This window comes from Tiliqua scincoides, chromosome 1 (genome assembly GCF_035046505.1).
Source record: "Tiliqua scincoides isolate rTilSci1 chromosome 1, rTilSci1.hap2, whole genome shotgun sequence".
Taxonomy (NCBI): Eukaryota; Metazoa; Chordata; class Lepidosauria; order Squamata; family Scincidae; genus Tiliqua; species Tiliqua scincoides.
The window spans coordinates 198,908,350-198,931,581 of NC_089821.1; the positions used below are offsets into that span (position 1 = coordinate 198,908,350).

At 42.9% G+C, this 23,232-nt stretch overlaps 1 protein-coding gene across 1 annotated transcript; it reads right to left on the reverse strand.

Moving 5' to 3' along the window:
• Nucleotides 1-3,538: 3,538 nt before the first annotated feature.
• On the reverse strand, nucleotides 3,539-22,959 carry ZUP1 (zinc finger containing ubiquitin peptidase 1). Its single transcript, XM_066611056.1, has 9 exons — nucleotides 22,738-22,959; nucleotides 20,708-20,815; nucleotides 19,127-19,236; nucleotides 16,484-16,652; nucleotides 14,104-14,292; nucleotides 12,264-12,432; nucleotides 9,218-9,369; nucleotides 5,320-5,537; nucleotides 3,539-3,671 (listed from the first exon to the last, which is right to left on the reverse strand). The coding sequence occupies exons 1-9, from the start codon at nucleotides 22,823-22,825 to the stop codon at nucleotides 3,624-3,626; spliced, it is 1,251 nt and encodes a 416-aa protein (XP_066467153.1). The 5' UTR covers nucleotides 22,826-22,959; the 3' UTR covers nucleotides 3,539-3,623.
• Between the last annotated feature and the right edge of the window lie 273 nt (nucleotides 22,960-23,232).

Here is a 23,232-nt window from a genome sequence, read left to right on the forward strand (position 1 = left end):
GATTGTGTTGCAGTTTCTTCCCCCTGTGGAGATACAAGGTATTACCAACCCTGCTTTAGATTGTGCCCATTTAAATCAAGCTTTATGTTGCAGTATTATAATTACAACATAGGAATGAGGCTCTCTTGCTTCAGAGGGCAGCTGGACATGCAAGAGAACCTCCCTGTCAGATCTGGACAGACAGGTAGATTCATATCAAAGAAATCAAGGTGGAGAAGAACCTTCAAAATCAAGCAAATAATTCATCTTTAGCTGTCAGACAAGTTTTATTCTAGTGGGAATCCTACACTTAATTAGGTCCTCTCAATTTTAACTGAATATCCTTCATTTGTAGTCTAGCTGAACATTCAGAATAGAAATATTTGCCAGACCAGCACTCCCCTCTTACCTGGGCACTCTGGAGCCTTGCACAGCATCTCAGAGCTCTTGAAAAGCCTTCTGAACCTCTGAAGGGCCCTTAAACAGTATTTCCAGAAAACAGTAAGTACTTTTTGAAGGACCCTCCACAGGCTCAGATGGCTTTCTGAGTGCTCCAGGATGCTGCGCGATGCCTCTTTACCTGGTACCATGTGGTTCACTGGCTCTAACACCAGGGACGACACTGCCTGTAGGAGACTATAGATATCCAATGATACATTGCCGCTTTCAAAGCTTTTAAGAGCTCATAAAGCTCTGTCAAATAAGAGATGTCCATGAGCTCCAGTGCCCCCTGAATCCATCTCCCACCTTTTATATCCTTTTAAATGATGTATTACTGCCATGAAACAGAGGAAGAATAGCATGGGAATACCCAGAAGCCATATTTCACCTCCTCCATCTTCAAGTGGGCTCATCAGATTCCAAGCAAGAACAGTGAAGGTACAGGCCAGACTTCAAAGTTCTTGTCTTCAAGTGGTTTGGAAGTCACATGGAAAATATGCTTCTGCCCCAATTCAGGGTAGGGGCAGGCAATGTTTGCAGCAGGGACCTCAAGGATTGATTCAGCATCCAGGTGTTTCCATGACTTTTTCACCCAGTTATAATTTGTACAAGTAGTGGCTTCTAGATAACTCTAGGACCAACTCTACTAGAGGGAGCAGGTGCATTTTAGGCAAGCTTGGCTCAGGATCCATCTATCATGGATGCTGAATTAAGACAACTTCCTTGCATTGGGAACTAATTCCACAAGGAACTGGTGTGAGTAAGAGCTGTGAATCAGGACTTCCCCAGTTGGAATCTCATCTCATCTCTGCCATAAATTCTCATTAGCTGGCCTTACGCAAGCTACGCTTTCACAGCCTTGGCTTCCTTTGAGCCCAAACCTATGCATGTATACTTACAAGTCCCATTATAGTCAATTGGACTTACATCCAGGTAAGTGTTGATAGGATTGGAGCCTGTATTGGAATCACGGAAGATCTGGCAAGGAGGTAGGATGTGGTGTCAGCAGTGGCCCCTTTAAGGGTAAGGCCTGGACATTTAGCAGAGGATGTGCTGCACAGATGCAGCCACTTGAAGGCAATAGGGCCCTCAGGCATAAAAGCACCTGATGAAGGAAGAGTTTGGTGTGGGTAGCAGAAGGAGGAAAGCTTGAGGAAGGATAGACTGGATTAATGGCCTGCTGATGACAGATTGGTGAATGGACTTTGGAGACTGCTGAGATTGGTGTTTGGCTGCCATGCCCAAGACCTTCGGAGCACTAAAGTGCTGCTATAGTGGCAGGAGGAGCTGCTGGCAGGGGAGGGAGGAAGGAGGGCAGCTGCAGGTTAAACAGGTGAGCTGCCCTGGTGGTGGGGTCCAGCAGTGCTGCAGGGCAGAACTAGGGTCATTTTTGGGGAAAGAAGGGTAGCTAATTAGCTGAAAGTGGGCATAATCTTCTAAATGAAGTCTGGACTGGAGATCTGGCAAAACAGCCTCAGCTGCAATATGTGGGGTGATACAACTTTATAGGGTTCATTTAAGGTCTATATCAAGACAATGTGTGTGAAGTGCTTTGCACTCTCAGGTAGCACCATAAAGATGTTAAGTATATTACACTGTTCAACAATGAAACTTTTACAAGAATGGAAGCTTTTTTATGGATTTTTGGGCTCTGAACACAAACAGTAAAAATCCTCTATTAGCTATGGTTCTGAATTTGACCATTTATATTTTGTATATATATCACATGTATTTCAATGGGATGTCTAAACTGGATGGATCTGGTTCCAACTGCTTCTTTGCTATGATTACGTGATTCACAAGGCAAAGACATGTGATCCAACTCACCCAGACCAGAAATTAACATTTGCCACGCTGACTTATAAATGTCACTATTATAACATCCCATTGGAATATATGTGAAACAAATAGTCAATTTACTCAGAAATTTGAGCTAGGAGAGTATTTTAACTGATTTTTGCGTTCAGGGACCAAAAATCTATAAAGAATGGCTAACCTTGTTTTTGTAAAAAAAAAGTTAAAATTTGTTGAACAGTGTTATCAGTATATTATCACTCACCTGATCATTTTGTTACTGGGAAAAATGAGTATCTTTCTCCTTGCTACCCACATAGTAATAACATACGAATTGCAACTGAATTCACATCTGTCTTTACTGAAGTGGTACAGGCATCTGTTGACTAGTATTGATGCTTTTAGTCATGATCTGCGATGAACTGTTCTCCACATTTGTGCCTGTATCCATTTGAGAACTTCTCCCCCTGTTCCTGTATTTCTTACTGAGCACTTTCTGTGCAACTGTAATAAAATGGCTGGTGCTAGCCTTTTCAGAAATATTCTGGGACTTTTTCAAAAAATCAATATGTGAAAAGACAGTTCTCCCATCCAAATGCCCATCTAGTTTTTTGAACTGGAGCTTTATCCTACTACCTAAAAGGGGTGAAGTTTTTTGAACTTTATCCACCTACTATTTTAGATAGTGATATCTAGCAATTTAGGGGGTGAAGTACATGTTATAGGCTGTGCCCTGCCTCCTTTCTATCCTGGAGTGCACGTACCCACTTCATTCATTCATAGAATTTAAATCCCACCTTTCTATCCTAATAAGCACTCAAGGTGGCTCACAGATAAAACCATACTAAGAACATTGAAATTATAATTTCAATGTGCTTAGTATGTATATGCATGTATGAATGAAAATAAGACATTTAAAGAACAAAACTTGGATCCTGAATTAATATGTTCAAAAAAGCATCATGCCCCTTTTATAAGGAAAAATACTTGTAAACAGGCAATCAGCTGCAGAATACACCTCAAGAGCAAGAAAAATATATTCAATGATTAGGTATGACTTAGTGAATGCTAGTTTTATAGTCCTTGTTCTTCTCCCTGCTTTTCTTCAATAAAGTCCTATGAACCACTGAAATCAGTCACATACACTACATTTAACCTTTGTAGTCAGGTCTTTAAATCAATTTTCTTACCTCACAATAGTCACACCTAAATAGGATCAGATTATTTAATACTCTGCTGTAATGGTAACTTTGGACCCAATGATTATGCCCCCAGAGTTCACAGATCAACATGTACGCAGAGAGGTTTTCCATTTTCATCCGCATTTATTTCAAAGTACATAAAAAGATACTATCTACATTGATTAGGAAACTGTCAATACACCAGACATCACTCCTGCAATGAGTGATTCAAGGAATCCTCTGAGCTGTAAAGACTTGAGAAGATTGCCGACGAGCCTTATAAAAAGCAGACAAAAAAAGAGATTAAAGATGTTCAACAAAAGAAGTGTATCTAAACAGAAGTCTCCTTATGCCACAACATCAAGTTTTGCAGTGAGGCAAACAAGGGCCCAATCCTATCCAGCTTTCTAGCATCAATGCAGCTATGCCAATGGGTCACACATTGCATCCAGCAGTGGGACGACAGTAATAGAAGCCTCCTCAAGGTAAGGGAACATATGTTCCCTTACCTCTGGGCTCTACTGTGGTTGCATTGGTGCTGGAAAGTTGTATAGGATTTTTTTTAAGCCTCAAGTACAGTATTTTGTAATTAGAACAAAATGAATCAAAAGGAAAGTTGGATAGGATTGGGTTCCAAATAGGCTATAGGTAATATGTCAGAAAATTCCCATGGAAGCGTGAAATCTCTCACAGAAAAATGTCCTGATCCATTTAGGGTCCCATATGCAAATCTAGAGCTGAATATTTCTGTTCAGGAAATTCTGTACATAAACTGGTGCTGCATCTGCAATTCTAATTTGGGTTTCAAGTGGTCAGTCTGTACACATGCATAGCCCTTTAACAAAACTGATCTCCACAATCATCTATATGGGATGGAAGAGATTAGGGCTGGATTGTATGTAGCTCTCTACCTCTTCCCTCAAAATTTTTTACCATGCCAAAAGGATGGTGTGCCGGGGGTCAGTTTGCTTTAAAGAATTATGCATGTGCATTTCTGGTGCATCCCAGTGAACTGAAGAAAGCTGGATCCTAAGACTTCTAACCTTCCCCCCCCCCCCACCAAGAACTTCCTTGTCCTTAGGATCCATCATACTGTGATTTAATTCGGCAAGATATTATTTGGACTAAACATGGTAGGATACAATTTTGACTACACACTGCGAAAATGATAAGAGAAAAAGAATGATTCTAGTTATGTAGCTGATGTAATCTCATCTTGTTAACTTCTAAGCTTGCCTAGGGTACAGAATTTGTCCCAATTGAAAATAAAAGACGGGCAGCCCAATCCTAAGATGCCCAGAGTGCTGGGACAGCCACAGCACCAAAACGGCTGCAGCAGTATCCTAAGTGCACTGGGCAGCTACTGGTAGCTTCTCCAGGAGACATTTGTCTCCTTCCCGCAAGTAAGGAAAGTAGCCCTGCAATGGGACTACTCAATTCTCTGGCAACCCTTGGGCTGGTGCAGAATCAAGAGACTCCATGTGGGACCACAAAGTCCAACATGGGGCTCTGAATCCAGCAGAGCTCTGTCGGTCCCACTCCTCTCTAGCCCAGTCCTCCCACACCACAGAAGCCTTCTCCCCACCTCCCCCAACGCCCATACTCACCTCTCCACCAGCCAGCCATCTGGGTAACCACCAAACAACGGAGCACTGGCTACCCACCAGCGCTAGACTAGCGCCACCTGGTGTTGGGCTAGCTCCAGCACTGGGCCAGCACTAAGGGCTTGCAACCATCCTTTACAGCATGTTTGACAGTGTGAACTGGTGGTAAGCTGGTGTGCTGAGCTCAGGATTGGGCTCTAAGGCCAGAATAACTCCCATCACTAAAAATAACCATTTTGATTCATTCCACTCCACCCCCCCCCCCCATGTGCAGAGCTGTTTCATAAATAATCATATGGATTAGTTTTCTGGATACTTACAACTTTTTCCTCTGCTGACAGCACACCATCCACAGTTACTATCTGATACTGTTTGTGTTTTAAACTGCCCACAAATCTTCGAAGCAATCTGAGACTGTTACTATCAATGCCTTTTAAGAGTTTTTGCATTTCTTGTGTGGGGCAGCCTGGATCAAATATTAGTAGACACAAAGTTCTGTTTTTCTTTTCTTCTATTCCAAGAATAGTACGACTATGACCTGATTTTAAAACACACATCATGCATCAAAAGTTATGCTAGACAAAGCAAGTATATTTCTGGGGCTTTATGGTACATAAGCCCCTTCACAAAATCCCAAGCTGCTATACAGAATGAGCATTATCATTCAGACAATATACTAACAAAAATGGCAATCATAAAAAAACACACACACAAATCAACTGTCACTGAATGAACTTCCCCAGAACATTTTTAACATTTCCCTGTGTTACCAATGACATAGCAGATGAAGCAAGTGTGGCCATAAGCCCTCCTGGACCATGCCAAGGACACATCTAGTCCAGCTTCTTGTATCTCACAATAGCCCACTGGATGTCTATGGTTGGCAACCTTCAGTCTCAAAAGACTATGGTATAAGCCTATAGCACCTGGTAATCCCAGGATGTCTCCCATCCAAGTACTAACCAGGCCTGACCCTGCTTAGCTTCCGAGATCGGCCATGTGCAGGGTAACAGTTGCTGTATTCTGTTGTCACTCTGTTGCATCTGGCATTCAGAGATACGTTATTTCTAAAATCCAGAAGTTACATATAACACAGGCCAACACACAATTTGCTTCCTTAAATGTTACACCAATTCCTGGGTATATTGGGTATATTCCTGGGTATATTTGGAGTGCTGGTATATCTGGAGGTCCTCTCGTGGATTGAGAACTGGTTGGAGGCCAGGAAGCAGAGAGTGGGTGTCAATGGGCAATTTGCACAATGGAGAGAGGTGAAAAGCGGTGTGCCCCAAGGATCTGTCCTGGGACCGGTGCTTTTCAACCTCTTCATAAATGACCTGGAGACAGGGTTGAGCAGTGAAGTGGCTAAATTTGCAGATGACACCAAACTTTTCTGAGTGGTAAAGACCAGAAGTGATTGTGAGGAGCTCCAGAAGGATCTCTCCAGACTGGCAGAATGGGCAGCAAAATGGCAGATGCGCTTCAATGCCAGTAAGTGTAAAGTCATGCACATTGGGGCAAAAAATCAAAACTTCACTTAGAGGCTGATGGGTTCTGAGCTGTCTGTGACAGATCAGGAGAGAGATCTTGGGGTGGTGGTGGACAGGTCGATGAAAGTGTCGACCCAATGTGCGGCGGCAGTGAAGAAGGCCATTTCTATGCTTGGGATCATTAGGAAGGGTATTGAGAACAAAACGGCTAGTATTATAATGCCGTTGTACAAATCGATGGTAAGGCCACACCTGGAGTATTGTGTCCAGTTCTGGTCGCAGCATCTCAAAAAAGACATAGTGGAAATGGAAAAGGTGCAAAAGAGAGCAACTAAGATGATTACGGGGCTGGGGCACCTTCCTTATGAGGAAAGGCTACGGCGTTTGGGCCTCTTCAGCCTAGAAAAGAGGCGCCTGAGGGGGGACATGATTGAGACATACAAAATTATGCAGGGGATGAACAGAGTGGATAGGGAGATGCTCTTTACACTCTTACATAATACCAGAACCAGGGGACATCCACTAAAATTGAGTGTTGGGTGGGTTAGGACAGACAAAAGAAAATATTTCTTTACTCAGCGCGTGGTCGGTCTGTGGAACTCCTTGCCACAGGATGTGGTGATGGCATCTAGCCTAGACGCCTTTAAAAGGGGATTGGACAAGTTTCTGGAGGAAAAATCCATTATGGGGGTACAAGCCATGATGTGTATGCGCAACCTCCTGATTTTAGAAATGGGTTATGTCAGAATGCCAGATGCAAGGGAGGGCACCAGGATGAGGTCTCTTGTTATCTGGTGTGCTCCCTGGGGCATTTGGTGGGCCGCTGTGAGATACAGGAAGCTGGACTAGATGGGCCTATGGCCTGATCCAGTGGGGCTGTTCTTATGATTCCAAAAATGGCTTCCGTTTTGCCCTATCACGTCTAGTTTTGGAGACATGGCATAGCCTCTTTAGTGAATGGTTCAAGCAGCTTCCTTGTGAGGAAGCCTACACCATGGCTTCCTCATCAGGAAGCTGCTTGAACCATTCACTAATGAGGCTATGCCGTGTCTCCAAGACTAGACGTGATAGGGCAAAATGGATGCCATTTTTGGAAGCAGCACCCCAAATTCATATCAAACCACCATAAAGTTTGGGAAAAACTTTTCTGACCCTCAATTTTGTAGGCCTGGGTAATCATCATGACATATAACCTGTAATGGTGTTTGCCTCCAATCTGTCCAGTTCCCTTTTAAAATCATCTAGGTCAGGTGACATCACAACATCCTATGGTAGGGTTGTCCAAACTTTTTGGCAGGAGGGCCACATCATCTCTCTGACACTGTGTCGGGGGCCGGGGGAAAAAAGAATTTACATTTTAAATTTGAATAAATTTAAATAAATGAATATATTAGAGATGGAACTTATATGAATGAAGGTCTTGCAATAGCTCAAGGCCTATAAAAGGCCTTGCACAAAGCAAGGCCAGCCTTTCCTTTGCTGTTGCTGCTGCATCACAGATATGAAACAACAAGCAGTGGGGGGAGCCCTCATCCCACAGCTCACAAGAGAGGTCGAACAGTTGAGAGCTGCGAGCAGTTGCATCAGGCCAGCATGAGCTCCAGCAAGTCTCCGGAGGGCCAGAGGCTCATTGGAGACTGGGGGCTCCCTGAGGGTCAGATTGGGAGTCCTTGAGGGCCACGTGGCCCCAGGGCCGGGGTTTGGGCACCCCTGTCCTATGGCAATGAGATTTGTTACATGCTGAATGAAGCAATATTTCCTTTTGTCTATGTTGACTCTCCTGTTAGGCAATTTCAGTGGATGTCTTCTGGCTCTGGTATTGTACAAGAGGGACAAGAGCTTCCCTCTATCCATTTCATACATATTTTATATGTCTCAATCATGTCTCCTCTCAGGAACATTCCTTCTAGGCTAAAATATTTTGTTTTAGAAATAAACTGCTGTTTTATTGAAAAAGAAGTACAAGAACATCTGGGCAAAGAATAAAATTCTGATGTAAAAAGAACAAAGCTGAACTTTCAACTTAACAGTATGGCATCACATTTTTCCAGCTGCATAAGTAGAACCAACCATCCCCTAATAACTTATGCAACTAGCCCACCTTTTGCAGCAGAGACTAAAAGCGCATACTACAAATTAACTTTTTAATGACATAGGAGAGAAGGGGAGTAACTTAAATACATTTAAAAAGTAAAACACACACACTTAAATGGTAAGAATGTTAGGAAATCCCTCTTCACCAAGCATTCAGACACTTAGAGAATGCTTGCAAGCACTGAGAAAAGAAAAACTCAAACAACTGGGAAAGGAAGATAAGAAAAGCTGGAAGCTGACCATCACCACAAGAGCAGCTACCCATATGAAATGGAACTTCCACTTCTGTCTCAATGGGTCTATATGCAATGGGCTTCAGACTTCCACTACTCTCCTGTCACAGCATGGTTTTTATTCTTTTATGACCTTTGCTGCAGGTGGACAATGTCAGAAAAGACACACTGACATAGCCTGTAACACCACAAGTCTCCAAGAGCTGATGTCTACAGTTGGGTCTGGGGTCTCTAATCAAAACAAGATTCCTTTCCCCCACCCCACTGGATAAAGTACATTTGATTAAAAAAAAAACCAACAACAAACAGGGCCTTGGAAACAAAGATAATCATACTACTAATGTAGCTTTATATTTAGAAATGTTTTATAGAAGAGCAAGAACATGGGAAGCTGTGCTGACCTTGGTGCTGAAGGTAGATTGGTGGTTTGGAGGTACACACTACCTTTGTGCCATTTTCCTTGTCTGTAGCATAGTAGTTCAGTACCCACTCAAACAAGCGAGGGTGTGTTCCTGATGGACCAGTTGGCTCATGAAAGTCAACAATCTGACACCTATAAAGATAAGTATCTGGAGGCTTCACTTAAATAATCAAAAAAGATATCTGATATTTTTAACTACAGTATGAGTCACTGTAACTTGTACAACTTATACCACATATATAGTATAATATAAACAATCTTTAAGATCAATAGATTATTTGTTCACTTGTATGCACAGAGGGATTCCTTTATCAAATACAATTCCCCCTATCACCAGAGGGCCGCAATACATAGTACTTAGGTTCCGTTGATGTGGAATAGATGAAATAAGCATCTGCAATAAGTAGCAAGGCCTTTGTTATGGCCCAAAGCATAATTTGTCAACACTCAAGAGTGAGAAGATCATTTTTAAGGAAGGGAGTGAAGAATTACAAGGAAGGAATTTGAAGAATTCTAGGCCAGTGGTTCCCAAACTGTGAGTCGCGAAACTGAGAAGTTGATAGCTGATAAGGAAAATATATTGAGTCCTAAGGAAACAGAAATGGAGCAGCATATACGTATTTACTCATGAGCAGGTGACTGTGCCTTGGTCCACTTTCAATGGCAGGTAGAGGGGAATACAAGGCAGTGGCGAACTTACCCAGGGCACAAGTTTGCGATGCCATCTCTGTGCGAGATGCCACCGCCCACCCCATGCGCAAAGCCACCACTCCCCCACTCACTGCAGCAAAATGGAGCCTCACACAACTCCAGGACCAACAGGGAAAATATTCTGAGGCTTCACCATAGTCTTAAACTACACTTCAAGAAAACCGGAAGTGTAGTTTTCAACCATGTCAGGGGCCTCTGTGAGACTTCCTGTGCAGTCCTAGAGGTGCGCAGACTCAACGCCCAGGGCATTTGCCCCATTTGCCAAGTGTCAGGTCCGCTGCTGATGCAAGGCTGCCAGAATGGTCTCTATTTAATGAATGGGGAACTCAAACACTCCAGAAGTCTCCCCATAGTAAAAAAAAGATAAAAACAGACTTGAACAGGTAGTAAAATGAAACATTTTGGGTCCCAATAGAGCAAGGGTTAGGGCTCCTGGACCTTTAACAATTGTATAGAAGAGGAAATTTCAGCAGGTGTAGTTTGTAATCTCACAGATGAGAAGCTGCACCTGCTGAAATTCTCTCCCCTACACAACTGTTAAAGGTCCAGGAGGCCTAAAGTTGAATGGTTGGCCACCCCTGTAATAGTGTTGTTTTAAAAAGTGGGTCCTGGTGCTAAAAAGTTTTGGAACCACTGTTCTAGGCAACATTTCCTGAAAGCTATCACAGTGTTTCCAACTGACCTTGTGCTTTTATTTTTTAAGATGATTTCTTTACCTCTAGTGTGGAGTAAAAAAATGCACTGCATTTGAGCTATTATGGACAAATGAACTCTCTCTCTCTCTCTCTCTCTCTCTCTCTCTCTCTCTCTCTCTCTCTCTCTCTCTCTCTCTCTCTATATATATATATATATATATATATATATATATATATATAGTGTGTTCGTGTTCTCATCCCTTTGAAAATAATTCCACATCTACACATAATCAGTTAGAAGAGTGCTTCTCAACCAGTGACATCTAATGCAACCGTCTCATTCAGTGATTTTCAACCTCTCTCATCTCATGGCACACTGACAAGATGCTAAAATAATCAAGATACTTCATTCTTTTTTTTACAAGGCACACTGTGTTGCCAATAGGAAGCTCACATTCCCAAAGGCCCTACTAATAAATTAGCCTCTCCTAAACTCCCATGGTACACCTGTAGACCATTTGTGGCACACCAGTTGAAAGCTATTGTGACAAGACAGCATCACCTAGCATGGCTTGACCCCACTCAAACATAAGAGGAGCCCTGCTGGATCAGGCCAAAGATCATCTAGTCCAGCTTCCTGCATCTTACAGTGGCCCAGCATATGCCACAAGACAACAAGATACCTATATCCTGTTACCACTCCTTTGCATCTGACATTTAGATACAGCCTGCCTCTAGAACCAGGAGGTATACTCATCATGGCTTGTAACCTGTGATGGAATTTTCTTTCATAATTTATTTATTTATTAGATTTGTATTCTGCCTTTCTCCCCGAAAGGCACCGAAGGCACCCATAAAATTGTCAAAATCCCTTTTTAAATGTGTCTAGGCCAGGTGCCATCACCACATCCTGTGGCAAGGAGTTCCACGGTTTAATTACATGCTGAGTAAAGAAATACAGAAGCGGGTAAAGAAGTGGAGAGGTTTGGGGCAGTGGTGCAAGATGTAGCTGTGCAGCTTCCAAGAAGGGAGATTTTGGGGAAGGAGGGTGTAGAGCTTTGGTTTTCAAACTCTCCAGGAGTTTGGAAACCACAGTAAGTCCTTGCAGGAGAGGGGCAGGAGGCAGCGCGTTGCTCAGGGGGCTGTAGGGACTGGAATGCACTCACCAGACCCTGCAGCAGCCGTCCTGGGGTGCAGGGAGCCCTGCCTTCTAAAAGTGAAAGTGGAGTGATTGCGATGTGCAATCGCTCCACTTTCACTTTTGACAACCTGGGGAGCCCTGCAGATGCTCGTATAGGGCTCCCCGCACCCCTGATAGGTTGCTGCAGGGACTGGTGAGTGCATCCCAGTCCCTGCAGCCCCCTGAACGACGCGATCCTGGGGATCATGTTGCTGCCTCCTCCCTGCCCCCGCCCCTTAAGGTTGGAGCATTGCAACAGTTTGAATACCACTGGTGTAGGGTGATTGATTAGGATGCAGCAGCAATTGAAGAATCCTCTCCCTTGCTGCAGGGATAACTGTAGGGCAAGATGGCCACTCCCCTGCACAGCTGCTGTCTCTGGCGGTGCTAATAAAAAACAGCTACTGGAAAAAGGTCGTACGTGAAAGAGGATGAAAATCCCAACAATCTGTGGAACACACACATAAGTCAACAACTTCCCTTTAATGAGTAATACTTACTTTAGCCTGAGAGAAGTTAAAAGTGAATAAATTTCACATGCTCCTATCCACGCCTTAGTTCCCTGTAATTTGCTGGTGAAATGAGAAGCTCCTTGGGGATCAAACCCATCTTTCCAGACATCTTCAATCAATGACTGAATTTTTGGAATACAAGGAATTGATGAGTGATCTAAGAGTGAGAGACGACACTATTTAAGCTGCAGGTATGAAATGCTGAATTTCAGTTGAGTTTATAGAAGGTATTTGTTTGGTTTGCTCCCACTTCATCCTATAGGCTCAGAGTGGCTTAGAACATTTTTTCTCTGGGTTAACCACCATGTTCCCAAGTGGCCCATAATCCAAAATAAAAACAGTTTTGGGGGGGGGGGATAAAAGTGGCAAAATAAACTCAAAAATATACTGATCTTTTGCACAGTGAGCTCGGTCTTAGGTGCAATGACAATTGTGTCTCTCAAGCTCTGCTCAAAAAGCAAGCAGATGTTCCAGATGCTGGAACACTCATCCTCCTGCAGCAATAGCACTAGCAGGCAATGACTGCAAAAAGTGTTGCAGAGCAGGATGTGCTGGGTGTAGCTAAGTCCTAGGTGTCATGACGGTATATGAACTTTTAGCTACAATTCAGCAGAATAAGTTTGAGATAACCTGGAGAGCTTGTGTGGTACTACAGCTTAGAGGGTGAGCCAGTACATTCCTAGTTCAAATGTTGGCTATGCTACTGGCAAGCATTAGACAACCCATTATTCCCTCTGCTTCCCAGCTGTAAGGCAGGAATAATTCTGGTCTGCAGAGTATTAAATTGCCAAGACTAGAAAGTTCCTGTCCGTCAGACATCAGGCTAGATCAGGGTCGTCCAAACTTTTTGGCAGGAGGGCCACATCATCTCTCTGACACTGTGTTGGGCTGAATTAATTTACATTTCAAATTTGAATAAATTTACATACATGAATGAATGTATGTAACTTGTATGAATGAATGTAACTTGTATGAATGAAGGTCTTGCAGTATCTCAAGGCCTACAAGAGTCCTTGCAAAAACCAAGACTGGCTTTTCCTTCGCTGCTGCAGCTGCATCAGAGATGTGAAACAGCAAGCAGTGGAGGGAACCCTCATCCCACAGCTCATGCAAGAGGTGAAACAGTCATCTTCACACTGAGAGCAGTTGCGTCGGGCCACCATGGGCTTCAGCAAGTGTCTGGAGGGACAGGGGTTCACTGGGGGCTTCCCATGGGCCAGATTGGGAGCCCCTGAAGGCCACAAGTGGCCCCCAGGCCGAGGTTTGGGCACCCCTGGGCTAGATGGATGATCTGACCCCAACTTCATTCTCACAGAGATAGTAAACCTACAGGTGGATTCACAATTAATATAATTGTGATATGCTATAATTGTGATAAGCATATTATTAATATAATAATATGCTTCTCCATACAGACCAATTCCTTGCACATTCAAACTACATTTCAGGGAGCAATGTTGTAGCCTAGCTTTCTCCTTATATACATCCCATCCTGCTATTTTCCCCTAACTATCTGAAGGGGTTTAGTTCAGGCATCAGTTTACCATTCCACCTTACTAGAAGGTAGTTTCATATATCCAATTGAATAGTCTTTGTGAAGTACTATGAGCACTTGAGATGCACATTCCAAGATCATCCAATGACCACCATACATTCTGTTCATCAGCTTCATGTCCAATACCATTTTCAACCTTTTAAAAAAAAGTATCAGATATTGTCCTTTATTCACTCTTTGGATCCTTAACCCAAGGCAGGTTACATGGGTTAAAGTACATTTAATCTACAAACTATGAAGCATAGCAGCTCAATTCTCTACCAAAGCACATACCTTTCAAGCAGTCTTTAAAGGTGCTGTTTCTCAAGAGAGAAGAAAGTAGCATCTGAAAGTTCCTATAGCCACAACCCCATCCTTTGTCTCCTAAAGAGCAATGGAAGTGATCCACTCCTGCAGAAAGCCATACACGCTTTATGTCTTTACACTCATTTTGATAGTAGTGGAAGAGTGCATCAGTAATACCTGATGAAAAACATAAGAGCAGGAGAAGAAAGAAAAGTTATGTAAAATCAAGACTATGAAGTGCTGATGATGCAAGTGAAGTATGTACTACTCCAGCCAAAGCAAAACAACATTCTGAATCTCTTATCTAAAATAGTAATAAATGCTTAAGATAATCAGTGGGATTTCTGAATCAATCTCATTCATATATTTCTCCAAGATTTGCATTTGAAAAATCACTACAGATATGCAGATGGAAAGACTGCTCAGCAAACAGTGCTCAAGCTCTGATTCATTACTTTGTAGCATTAAATTATATTTTAGGCTAGAAAATACCATCAGTCCCAAAGAAAATCCTAGCCAGTAAGATGTTGCAGAAGTCTTCAAGAGCTTGGAGCCAGCAAGTGAGTAATTAAGGGCGCAATCCTAACCCCTTATGTCAGTGCTTTCCAGCACTGGCATAGTGGTGCCAATGGGACATACGCTGCATCCTGCAGTTGGATGTCACTCACTGAGGCCTCCTCAAAGTTAGGGAACGTTTGTTCCCTTATCTCAGAGCTGTATTGCCCTTATGTCAGTGCTACAAAGCACTGACATAAGGGGTTAGGATTGCGCCCTAAGCCATTTCTGCCCAAGTTGCATATGCGCAACTGGGATCAAATGTGTACATCTTTGGGTTGGGCAGAAATGAGTTAAAAAAAGAAAGTACATTCCTGAGATATAGCCAACAGTTTGAGGCTCTCTCTCTCTCTCTCTCTCTCTCTCTCTGAGATTTACTGTGTGGCCCTTGAGAAGTAGGCAAAAGCCTTGTAAACTGTAAGAAATACTGCCCATTAGAGCTAAAATATACAATAAGCTTTCTGTTGTGAACTTAGTGGGCTTTTTAAGCATAGCCAATTCAAACAGCATAGTCGCTTGGAAGATAGCACTGTTGAAATTAAAGAATGGAGTCTTGGAACAGCTTCCAAGTAAATTGAAGGCTGTTGTACTGGCTTGACTGCAAACATTTTACCCATCAAAGTGTAAATCAGGGCTTCTATCAAAGGCTTACATTATCAGGAATTTTAAATATGCTTTCTGAATCTGAAAACTAAAATAATGAAAAATGTAAACATTTTATTTAACAAATACAAACAAAATGTTGGTTGTGCCGTCACTGAGAGTGGTGAAGGGAATGGCGGCCAGAAACAGGGCCTTTTCGGTGGTGGCACCTACACTATGGAATTCCCTCCCCTTTGAATTGAGAGCAGCTTCCTCATTATTAGCATTCCGGCAGGGCCTGAAGACTTTTTTATTCAGGAAAGCCTTCGAGGCACCATAAGGACTGTTTTTATAAATTTGTTTTTTACTGCATGCTATGTATTTTATCCATGTATTTTATTTTGTTTTAATTGTTTTTAACTGTTTTGTATTTTTAATGTTTATCTGTTGTTCTATATTTTTAACCTGATTGTTAGCCGCCTTGGGTGCCCTTCAGGGAGAAAGGCGGAATATAAATCAAATATATTTGGGTTTCTCCCATCCATTGCACAAACAAGAGCGATGCAGTGGACACCACAAGACCCATTACTTGAAACCAACAGATGGTGCACAAGAAAGCAGTGAACTGAAGAAAGTACTAAGTGTGAAGGGCTGAAAAGGCTTCAGAACTAGCATCACACAGCTTTGTGCAACTAAGCAAGCAGTAATACCTGCATTAGAAATGCTCTCTGACAGTGCTGAGACAGGCTCTGTCAAATTCCTGAGGATGGCCTATGAAAGTATTGAATCCCAAGACAGATAGTGAGCTGCCATATACACCAGGGAACTGAACTTCATGTTTCCCATTATTATTTACATAAACAAAATTCTTGTTTGGCAGGGGAAAAACGCAAGTACCTTAAGAACCAGCAGAATAGCAACTAGCACTATGGGAAACCAGAAACTCTGATGTAGGTCTAAATTGATCTCTTGATTGTAAGCAATAGTCAAGGATCCTCAGATCTGGTATGACTAAGTTCCATAGACCTCTGATGCATTATTCTTGATATGCATTTTAGGAATCATCATGCCTTGGTCATATCTCAAATCCCATATAATATCGATTTCTACTAAGGAAAAGTCCCTCTGCAGCCTCCAATAGGTGCTTATGTTGCAGAACACAGTAATGTCTAGGTGAGTAATGATTTCTGGTCACCTAAATGAGGCAGCAAATATTTTTTTAAATACTGACCTGAAGTCTGCGTCTTTCCATCATCAATACCAAAAGACAAAGATTCCATCATGTCAGCTTTTCTCTTATGATATTCAGAAGGCTGCATTCTTCCCCGAGCCACTTCCTTTTCCATGTTCTTCAGTGACTGCTGCTTATATCCTCCAGAACCATCTAAGCCATATTGTCTCTGTCAAAGTTAAAAATCTTATTTGAGCATATACATCTTATAAAGAAATTCACTTCTGAAGACCAATATGAATATACTGTAGAACACACCAAAGCACCTGGTGTTTTGGTGCTGGTCGCTGGGGGCTGGGGGATAAGACCTGGGGGCTGGGGGATAAGAATAGGCCCTCAGTTTGGCTGTACTTGTCGTAAGAGGCGACTAAACAGCCACTGGGTAGATGGGACTCCTCAGCCTGGGAAGGCAGCTCATCTGAGAGAAGGAAAACTCTGATCCCAAACCTCCACTGCCTTGTGGCTACATCCAGTTATGAAAGAGGCTTCAGGAGTCAACCTCGAGGCAAAATCCGGAGCCGGAGTCCCTGAGGCAGTTCATGGCTGAACACAGTCACGTTCTGGCAACTCCTGCGATGCCGCTAGAACCAACCGTATTGGCCTCTGCCTTTCCATTGGACCATTTCAGCGACGTGGAGAGGGGATTTGCTGCATGGGTAACAGCCTATCCTCCATACCTACTTTACCCAGGCTTCGCGCACTGGAGAGGACAATCTGTTCCAGAGCCACCATTCAGAGCGTGACACCATAGTCTTCCGAGACTGAAGGATGCCAACAAGAACACCAAAGCTAACACCAGCAAGTACATATTTCAATTCCTACTTTATCTACTAAAAATTAAACAGTCACAGCTATTAGTCACAAAGAATGCAGTTACCCTGTGCATGGCTGTTTCATTCTGATCAACACAACAGACATTTCAAACAACATTTCAACCATTAGAACATAGATAGCATATTTTAAAAATCCACAGCAGAGAACAGGAAACACAAAAAGAAGGAACCAAGTTAATCACAGGCTAAGTATAGAGTGAGCTACTTACAGGACAAGATACACTGCTGCAGAAAGGCTTTTTCGTTTCAGCAAGATTTTGAAGGAGGCTGACTGGACAATTTTGGGTAGCGCTGCCATGTCTCTTGTTAGAGTTACTGGAAACTGCCTCAGTGTGACATGTGTATTTTGAAATAAAATTATCAAAATAAACCAACATTTTTAGGGAATGTGTGATATTAGGGTTGTGTGCGTCTGTGTACATATAAACAAATGCAGAATTGTGTCTGACTGAGCTACAAACAGATATTCCATTCACTTCTACCCTTCTTTTGCTTGTAGAAATGGCCCCCAAGGGTGAAAAGCCTTCAAACCATCAACATACCTTTGAACTCATCTACTGTTGCCAGGTGTTTCGGGGACAAAAGTACTTCTTTTCCTGAAGACAGCAACAGATATTCATACGATTAGTCTGTGTTTTTAAAACACAGACTAATCCTATGAATATCTGTCTCAGTCCCACTGAATTCAAGCTATCACAAAACAAAAGGGATGGTGTTGAGCAAACTGCAAGCACAGCAATTGTTACAAAGTATGTCTGGTCCTGCCTTTTATGACATGATACACCTCATAGGCCAATCACTATTTTTCATCCTCACCTATCTCACAGGATTGTTGTGAGGAAAAAAGGGGAGGATCTATGCAGACCACCCCGAGCTCCTTCAAGGAAGGGTGATATAAAAATGGGAAAAAAAATAAATAGGTTACAAAGAGGTAACGTAAATAAACTTACACGACTTCTAAAACGTTCTCTGTATTTAGCTTAGTGAAGCTGTGAGAAAGCTTTTTAAATATTTTCTTAAACAAAAGAAATGCCTTTTCGAAAGGCCAGACTACAACTGATGTTAATCAGGTTGCGTGCATTTAATAGAGGCAGGGCTGTGTTAATTTGGATTGTTACCAAAACATAAAACAGGAGCTTTAGGGCCCAATCCTTTAGTCTTCCAGTGCTGGTGCTGAGTCCTAGCACCAGTGTTGGTTGCCGAAAACAAGCAGCAAAGCATGTTTATCGCATCTGGAGAATAGGGAGTGCTGGCCAGCACTAGTCAGGCAGCAGGCTGGCAGGAGGAGGATGCACTGCCTCTGGGAGTAAGTGAAACTGCCAGATGGCAGTGCAACCTCTGGAGGGCAGGGGGAGGACAAAATGAGGGCAGGGCTGGAGGAGAGGCAGGAGGGAGGTGGGACCAGTGGAGCCCTGCTCCACCAGATGCTGAACTTTGTGTCAAACCATAAGGCTGCACCATCAAAATAGCTAGCACAGATGTGAAGAGACCCATTGCTGGGGCTTCCCTTGAGGGAAGGAGACAAAAGCCTCCTTCCCCTGAGGAGACTCACAGCAACTTCCTGGCACCCACTAGATAACAGCGGTAGTCGCTTTGGTGCAGCTGCTCCAGTGGGCACCGGGATAGTACTGGGCTGCCCACCCCTTGTCCCTGCCATAGTTCCAATTAGAGCTCCTGCCATGCCACGAAGCACACAAACATTCTACCCATCTACAAAATAACATTATTTCTGAATTTTTTTATAATTGCTATTAAAGTAAATTGCAGTAAGCGGAAGATGTTTCTGGGTATTAGATTACTAACAACTCACTTGTAGCTTCTGAAACTCTTCTCTTTCCTGTCTTGCTGTTATTTCTCTTCTTTTTCTGTCTTCCTCCTGCTGAAGTTGCTGTGCCAATTCCAGATCACTCAAGTTGGTTTCTATTGTTATGTCATATTAAACAAAAGCAAAATAAAGCTATGATCAATGTTTAAAAGCTTCGGAGAGTTGGTTTTGTACTATTCTGTGTTTTATACTGATCTTCCAAATTTTAGAAAGTTAGTACTTTCTGTGAATCCCAGTTGTTTTTGTTTTTTTTTCAAGAAATATAAACTTTCAAAAACTTATCTATATCATTTTCATGTTGTTTAGGCTGGGAGATTTATTTAAACTGAGACAGGCTCAGATCCTAACCAACTTTCCAGTACTGACATAGCTGTAACAATGTATGTGCTGCATCCTGCAGTTGGCTAGCAGTCACCGAGGCCTCCTCAAGGTAAGGGAATGTTTGTTTTCTTACCTCGGAGCTGCATTACCCTTACCTCAGTGCTGGAAGGCTGGTTAGGATTGTGCCCATAATTTGTTAGTAATTTAAAGTAGAAATACTGGTTTATCCTCCTAGCTATCAATAGGATGGTATGTTCTGGAGCCAGGGGCCATAATTTAGGGCCTACGATGATTCACCAATCCCTGGCCCTCAGTATCAAACCCACAACTATAATACAGCATGACCTATTATGTGCCACTGCACCATTCCTCCATGAACAGAAGGAATTTTTGCCTTGGGCAAGGACCCCATCCATGAGCAGAAAGCTCTCTACTCCTAGAGAGAGTTTCCAATGGCAAAAGCAGTAGACAAGATGCTACAAAGATTTCAGTGTTTGTACTGGTAACTTCTACTAAATAGATCAGGGATGCCAAACTTGTTTCATACAGAGGGCCAAAATTTGCATTCATAGTGCCTGCTGAGGGCCAGAAGTAGCATCATTAAGCAGGAAATGACATCGTTACACAGATGATTGATAGAAGTCAATCTGTCTCTGTCATTTTATTCTCACATAGAAACTCATTAGTTGCAAATGACAGAAGAGAAAATGTGCAAATCTTGTTAATACTTTCAGGATATGAGAGAGCCCAATTATCATGCTGGGAGAACTCAATTATAAAAGGGGCCAGATAATTGCTTCCAGGGGCTGCATCTAGCCTGTGGGCCTTATGTTCGACACCCCTGAAATAGATATACAAGATGAAGTTAATTTTGAAGCATTTTTCCATTCACAGTGGAAAACATTTAGTTCATGACATGCCAATTAGTTAAATGATGCTTTTGACCATTCAAGGAGCTTTACACAAATTGTTATGCAATACTTATAATAACCCATAAAGTATTATTCTCATATTACAGCTAAGGGGTTGAGGCTCCAGAGGCTTGCCTGAAGTTCAGGAAGAAGATGAGATTTGAGCCAAACAAGTCCAGACCTGTAGCTCAGTCTAGTCATATTATTTTAGTTTACTTTTTATCTTTTTAGAGAAATCAAGAAAAGCATACATTTGTGTAATCTCCTGAAAGCTTTTAACACTTGTAATCACTACAGAAGAGGCACACTTCATAGTTTAGAATGTTCTCCTTACCTAAAAAGCTGCATTCCTCCAAGTGCAACTCAACATGCTCCTGTAAAATTTGGTATTTGGAACAAACAAGGTGACACATAGGGCATTCATATAGCTCCTGACCATTTTCTGAATTAAAACAAAAACAAGTTAAACAAACAGGAAATAATAATACATTACTATTATTCAGTAATCAAGAAAACGTTGATTTTTAAACTTGTATCAGTAGACTGAAGTAATGCCTTCACCTAGGCAGAGAAAGAAGGCAATTCCAACATTTAATCACACACTTGCCCATAGATAACAGATAGATATCAGTGCTGTGTTATCAGTGTAGATAACAGTGCTGTTTGGATAACAGCATCAAACTCAAATCCCCTATTCACAAACAGCATCCAGGTATTTATTATCGTCCTTAGGGAGAGTTTCTTTCAACCTTAAAACCTGCAAATAGACTTGCGTTATTACATGTATTGTACGTGTTTTCTACAGCACCTAGCAATCTGAGGCTGTTTATAAACACATAAGAAGAAGCAGCAGGGCTCACAAGTCCCAAGAGTACTTGAGAATTACTACTAGCAATGCCTCAAGCACTTTCCACAATCGCATCACTATACAGTGCTGCTTTTGGGCAGATTACCAAAAGTCACACCCATCGCTTATGTGTCAGACTGTACTGTACTAAGATGTACAGTACTAAGATGTACTAAGATGGGGTCTGCCAGTCTCTTGGAACAGGGGAACATCATTGTTGTGCTATATAAAGCTCCATGTACACAGAAATAACAACAATGGGGGAGAAGGGAGGAGAATATAAGAGATTAAACCATAATTTAAAATGTTGTTTGAGTCTTTAAACCATGGATTAAGGGCCCAATCCTAACCAATTTACCAGCACTGATGCAGCTGTGTGAACAGGACACGTGTTGCATCCTGCAGAAGAGAGGAATTTATGGATGCCTCCTCAAGGTAAGGGAACAGTTGTTCCCTTATCTTGGGGCTGTACTGCAGCTGCATCAATGCTGGAAAGTTGGATAGGATTGGGCCCTAAAACACATTGTAGGATCTAGTCCCAATGTTTCACTTTCAGTTGTGGAAAGCATCTTCAGTGGGGTTACAAAGAATATGTATCCTCTTATCTGTTAGCTGGCACCCCTGCAAGATGCTTTTCATAGCTGAAAGTGAAACACTGGGACTAGACACTACAATGTGTTTTAATCCATGGCTTAAACACTCAAGCAACATTTTAAATTATGGTTTAAACTCATTCAGCCATGAAAGCCTTAGTATGTTTGCAATATAAGAGATGTTGCACATCCAGCTGGATGCACTAGGAGCTATGGGTGGGAAGGACTGGCAGGCACCCCCCCCCCCACCTGTGGAACAGTTCACAAGGTGCAATTATCTCTGCAGTAACCAGTGATGACATGTGAATGAATTATTGCAAGGAGAATTTAAATCTTGTCTCATAAGAAGAGCCTTGCTGGATCAAGCTGAAGGCCCATCTAGTCCAGCCTCCTGTATCTCGCAGTGGCCCACTAGATGCTTCAAGGGGCACCCAAGAACAAGAGACCTGCATCCTGGTGCCATCCCTTGCATCTGCATTCCGAGGTAGCCCACTTCTAAAATCAGGAGCTTGCACGTATCCATCAGAGTTTGTAACCCATGTTGGACTTTTCCTCCAGAAATTGGTCTAGTACCCTTTTAAAGGCATCTAGGTCAGATGCCAAAACCACACCCCACAGGAGTGGGCAAGGAGTTCCACAGGCCAACCACACCCCGGGTCACCACACCCCTTGGCAAGGAGTTCCACAGACTAATTACACAGAGGATAAAGAGGCATTTTTCTGCAGTCTGTCCTAACTCTCCGTCACAAACACGAAGGTGTTCTCACAGTGGAGTCCACAGGGACAGTCAGTGAGAGCCCAGTCCTATGCGTATCTACTCAGAAGTAAGTCCCATTACAGACAATGGGGTTTACTCTCAGGAAAGAGTGGAGAGGACTGCAGCCCGCGCCCGGGGCTACTCAGGGTGGAAGACACACGACTCACCACAGGCAGGAGGCGCACAGGCGCTGGTGGAAGGAACCCCCTGGAGAAGCCGCTGCCCCCGCGGGCGGCCCTTTACGGGTACTTCCATCCCCTGAGCGCTACCTGCTCCCTGGAGCCCGGGCGAGCCACGCCCCCTTCGGGAGAAGCCTGACTGGCTGACAGTCGAGTTGCAACAGGAGGGGGACCCGCGGAGGGAAGTCAAACACCGCAGTCCCCTTCCTCGCGCAGACGACAGCGCAGGCGCGCTCCTTTGGGGGCACGTGACTTACTGCTTCAGCCAATCACTCTCGTTTTCCAAACCGCCGCTGTCAGTTTTGTTCTGTTTAAAAAAAAAACAAAAACTTGTGACGCATGCGCATATTATGCACCTTTTCTGCCCCCTCTCCCCGTTTAGAATGTTGCTGTCATTCTGTACCTGCTGACCAAAGATTCAGGCTGCAATCCTAGCCACACTTTCCTGGGAGTAAGTTCCATTGACTAGAGTGGGACTTACTT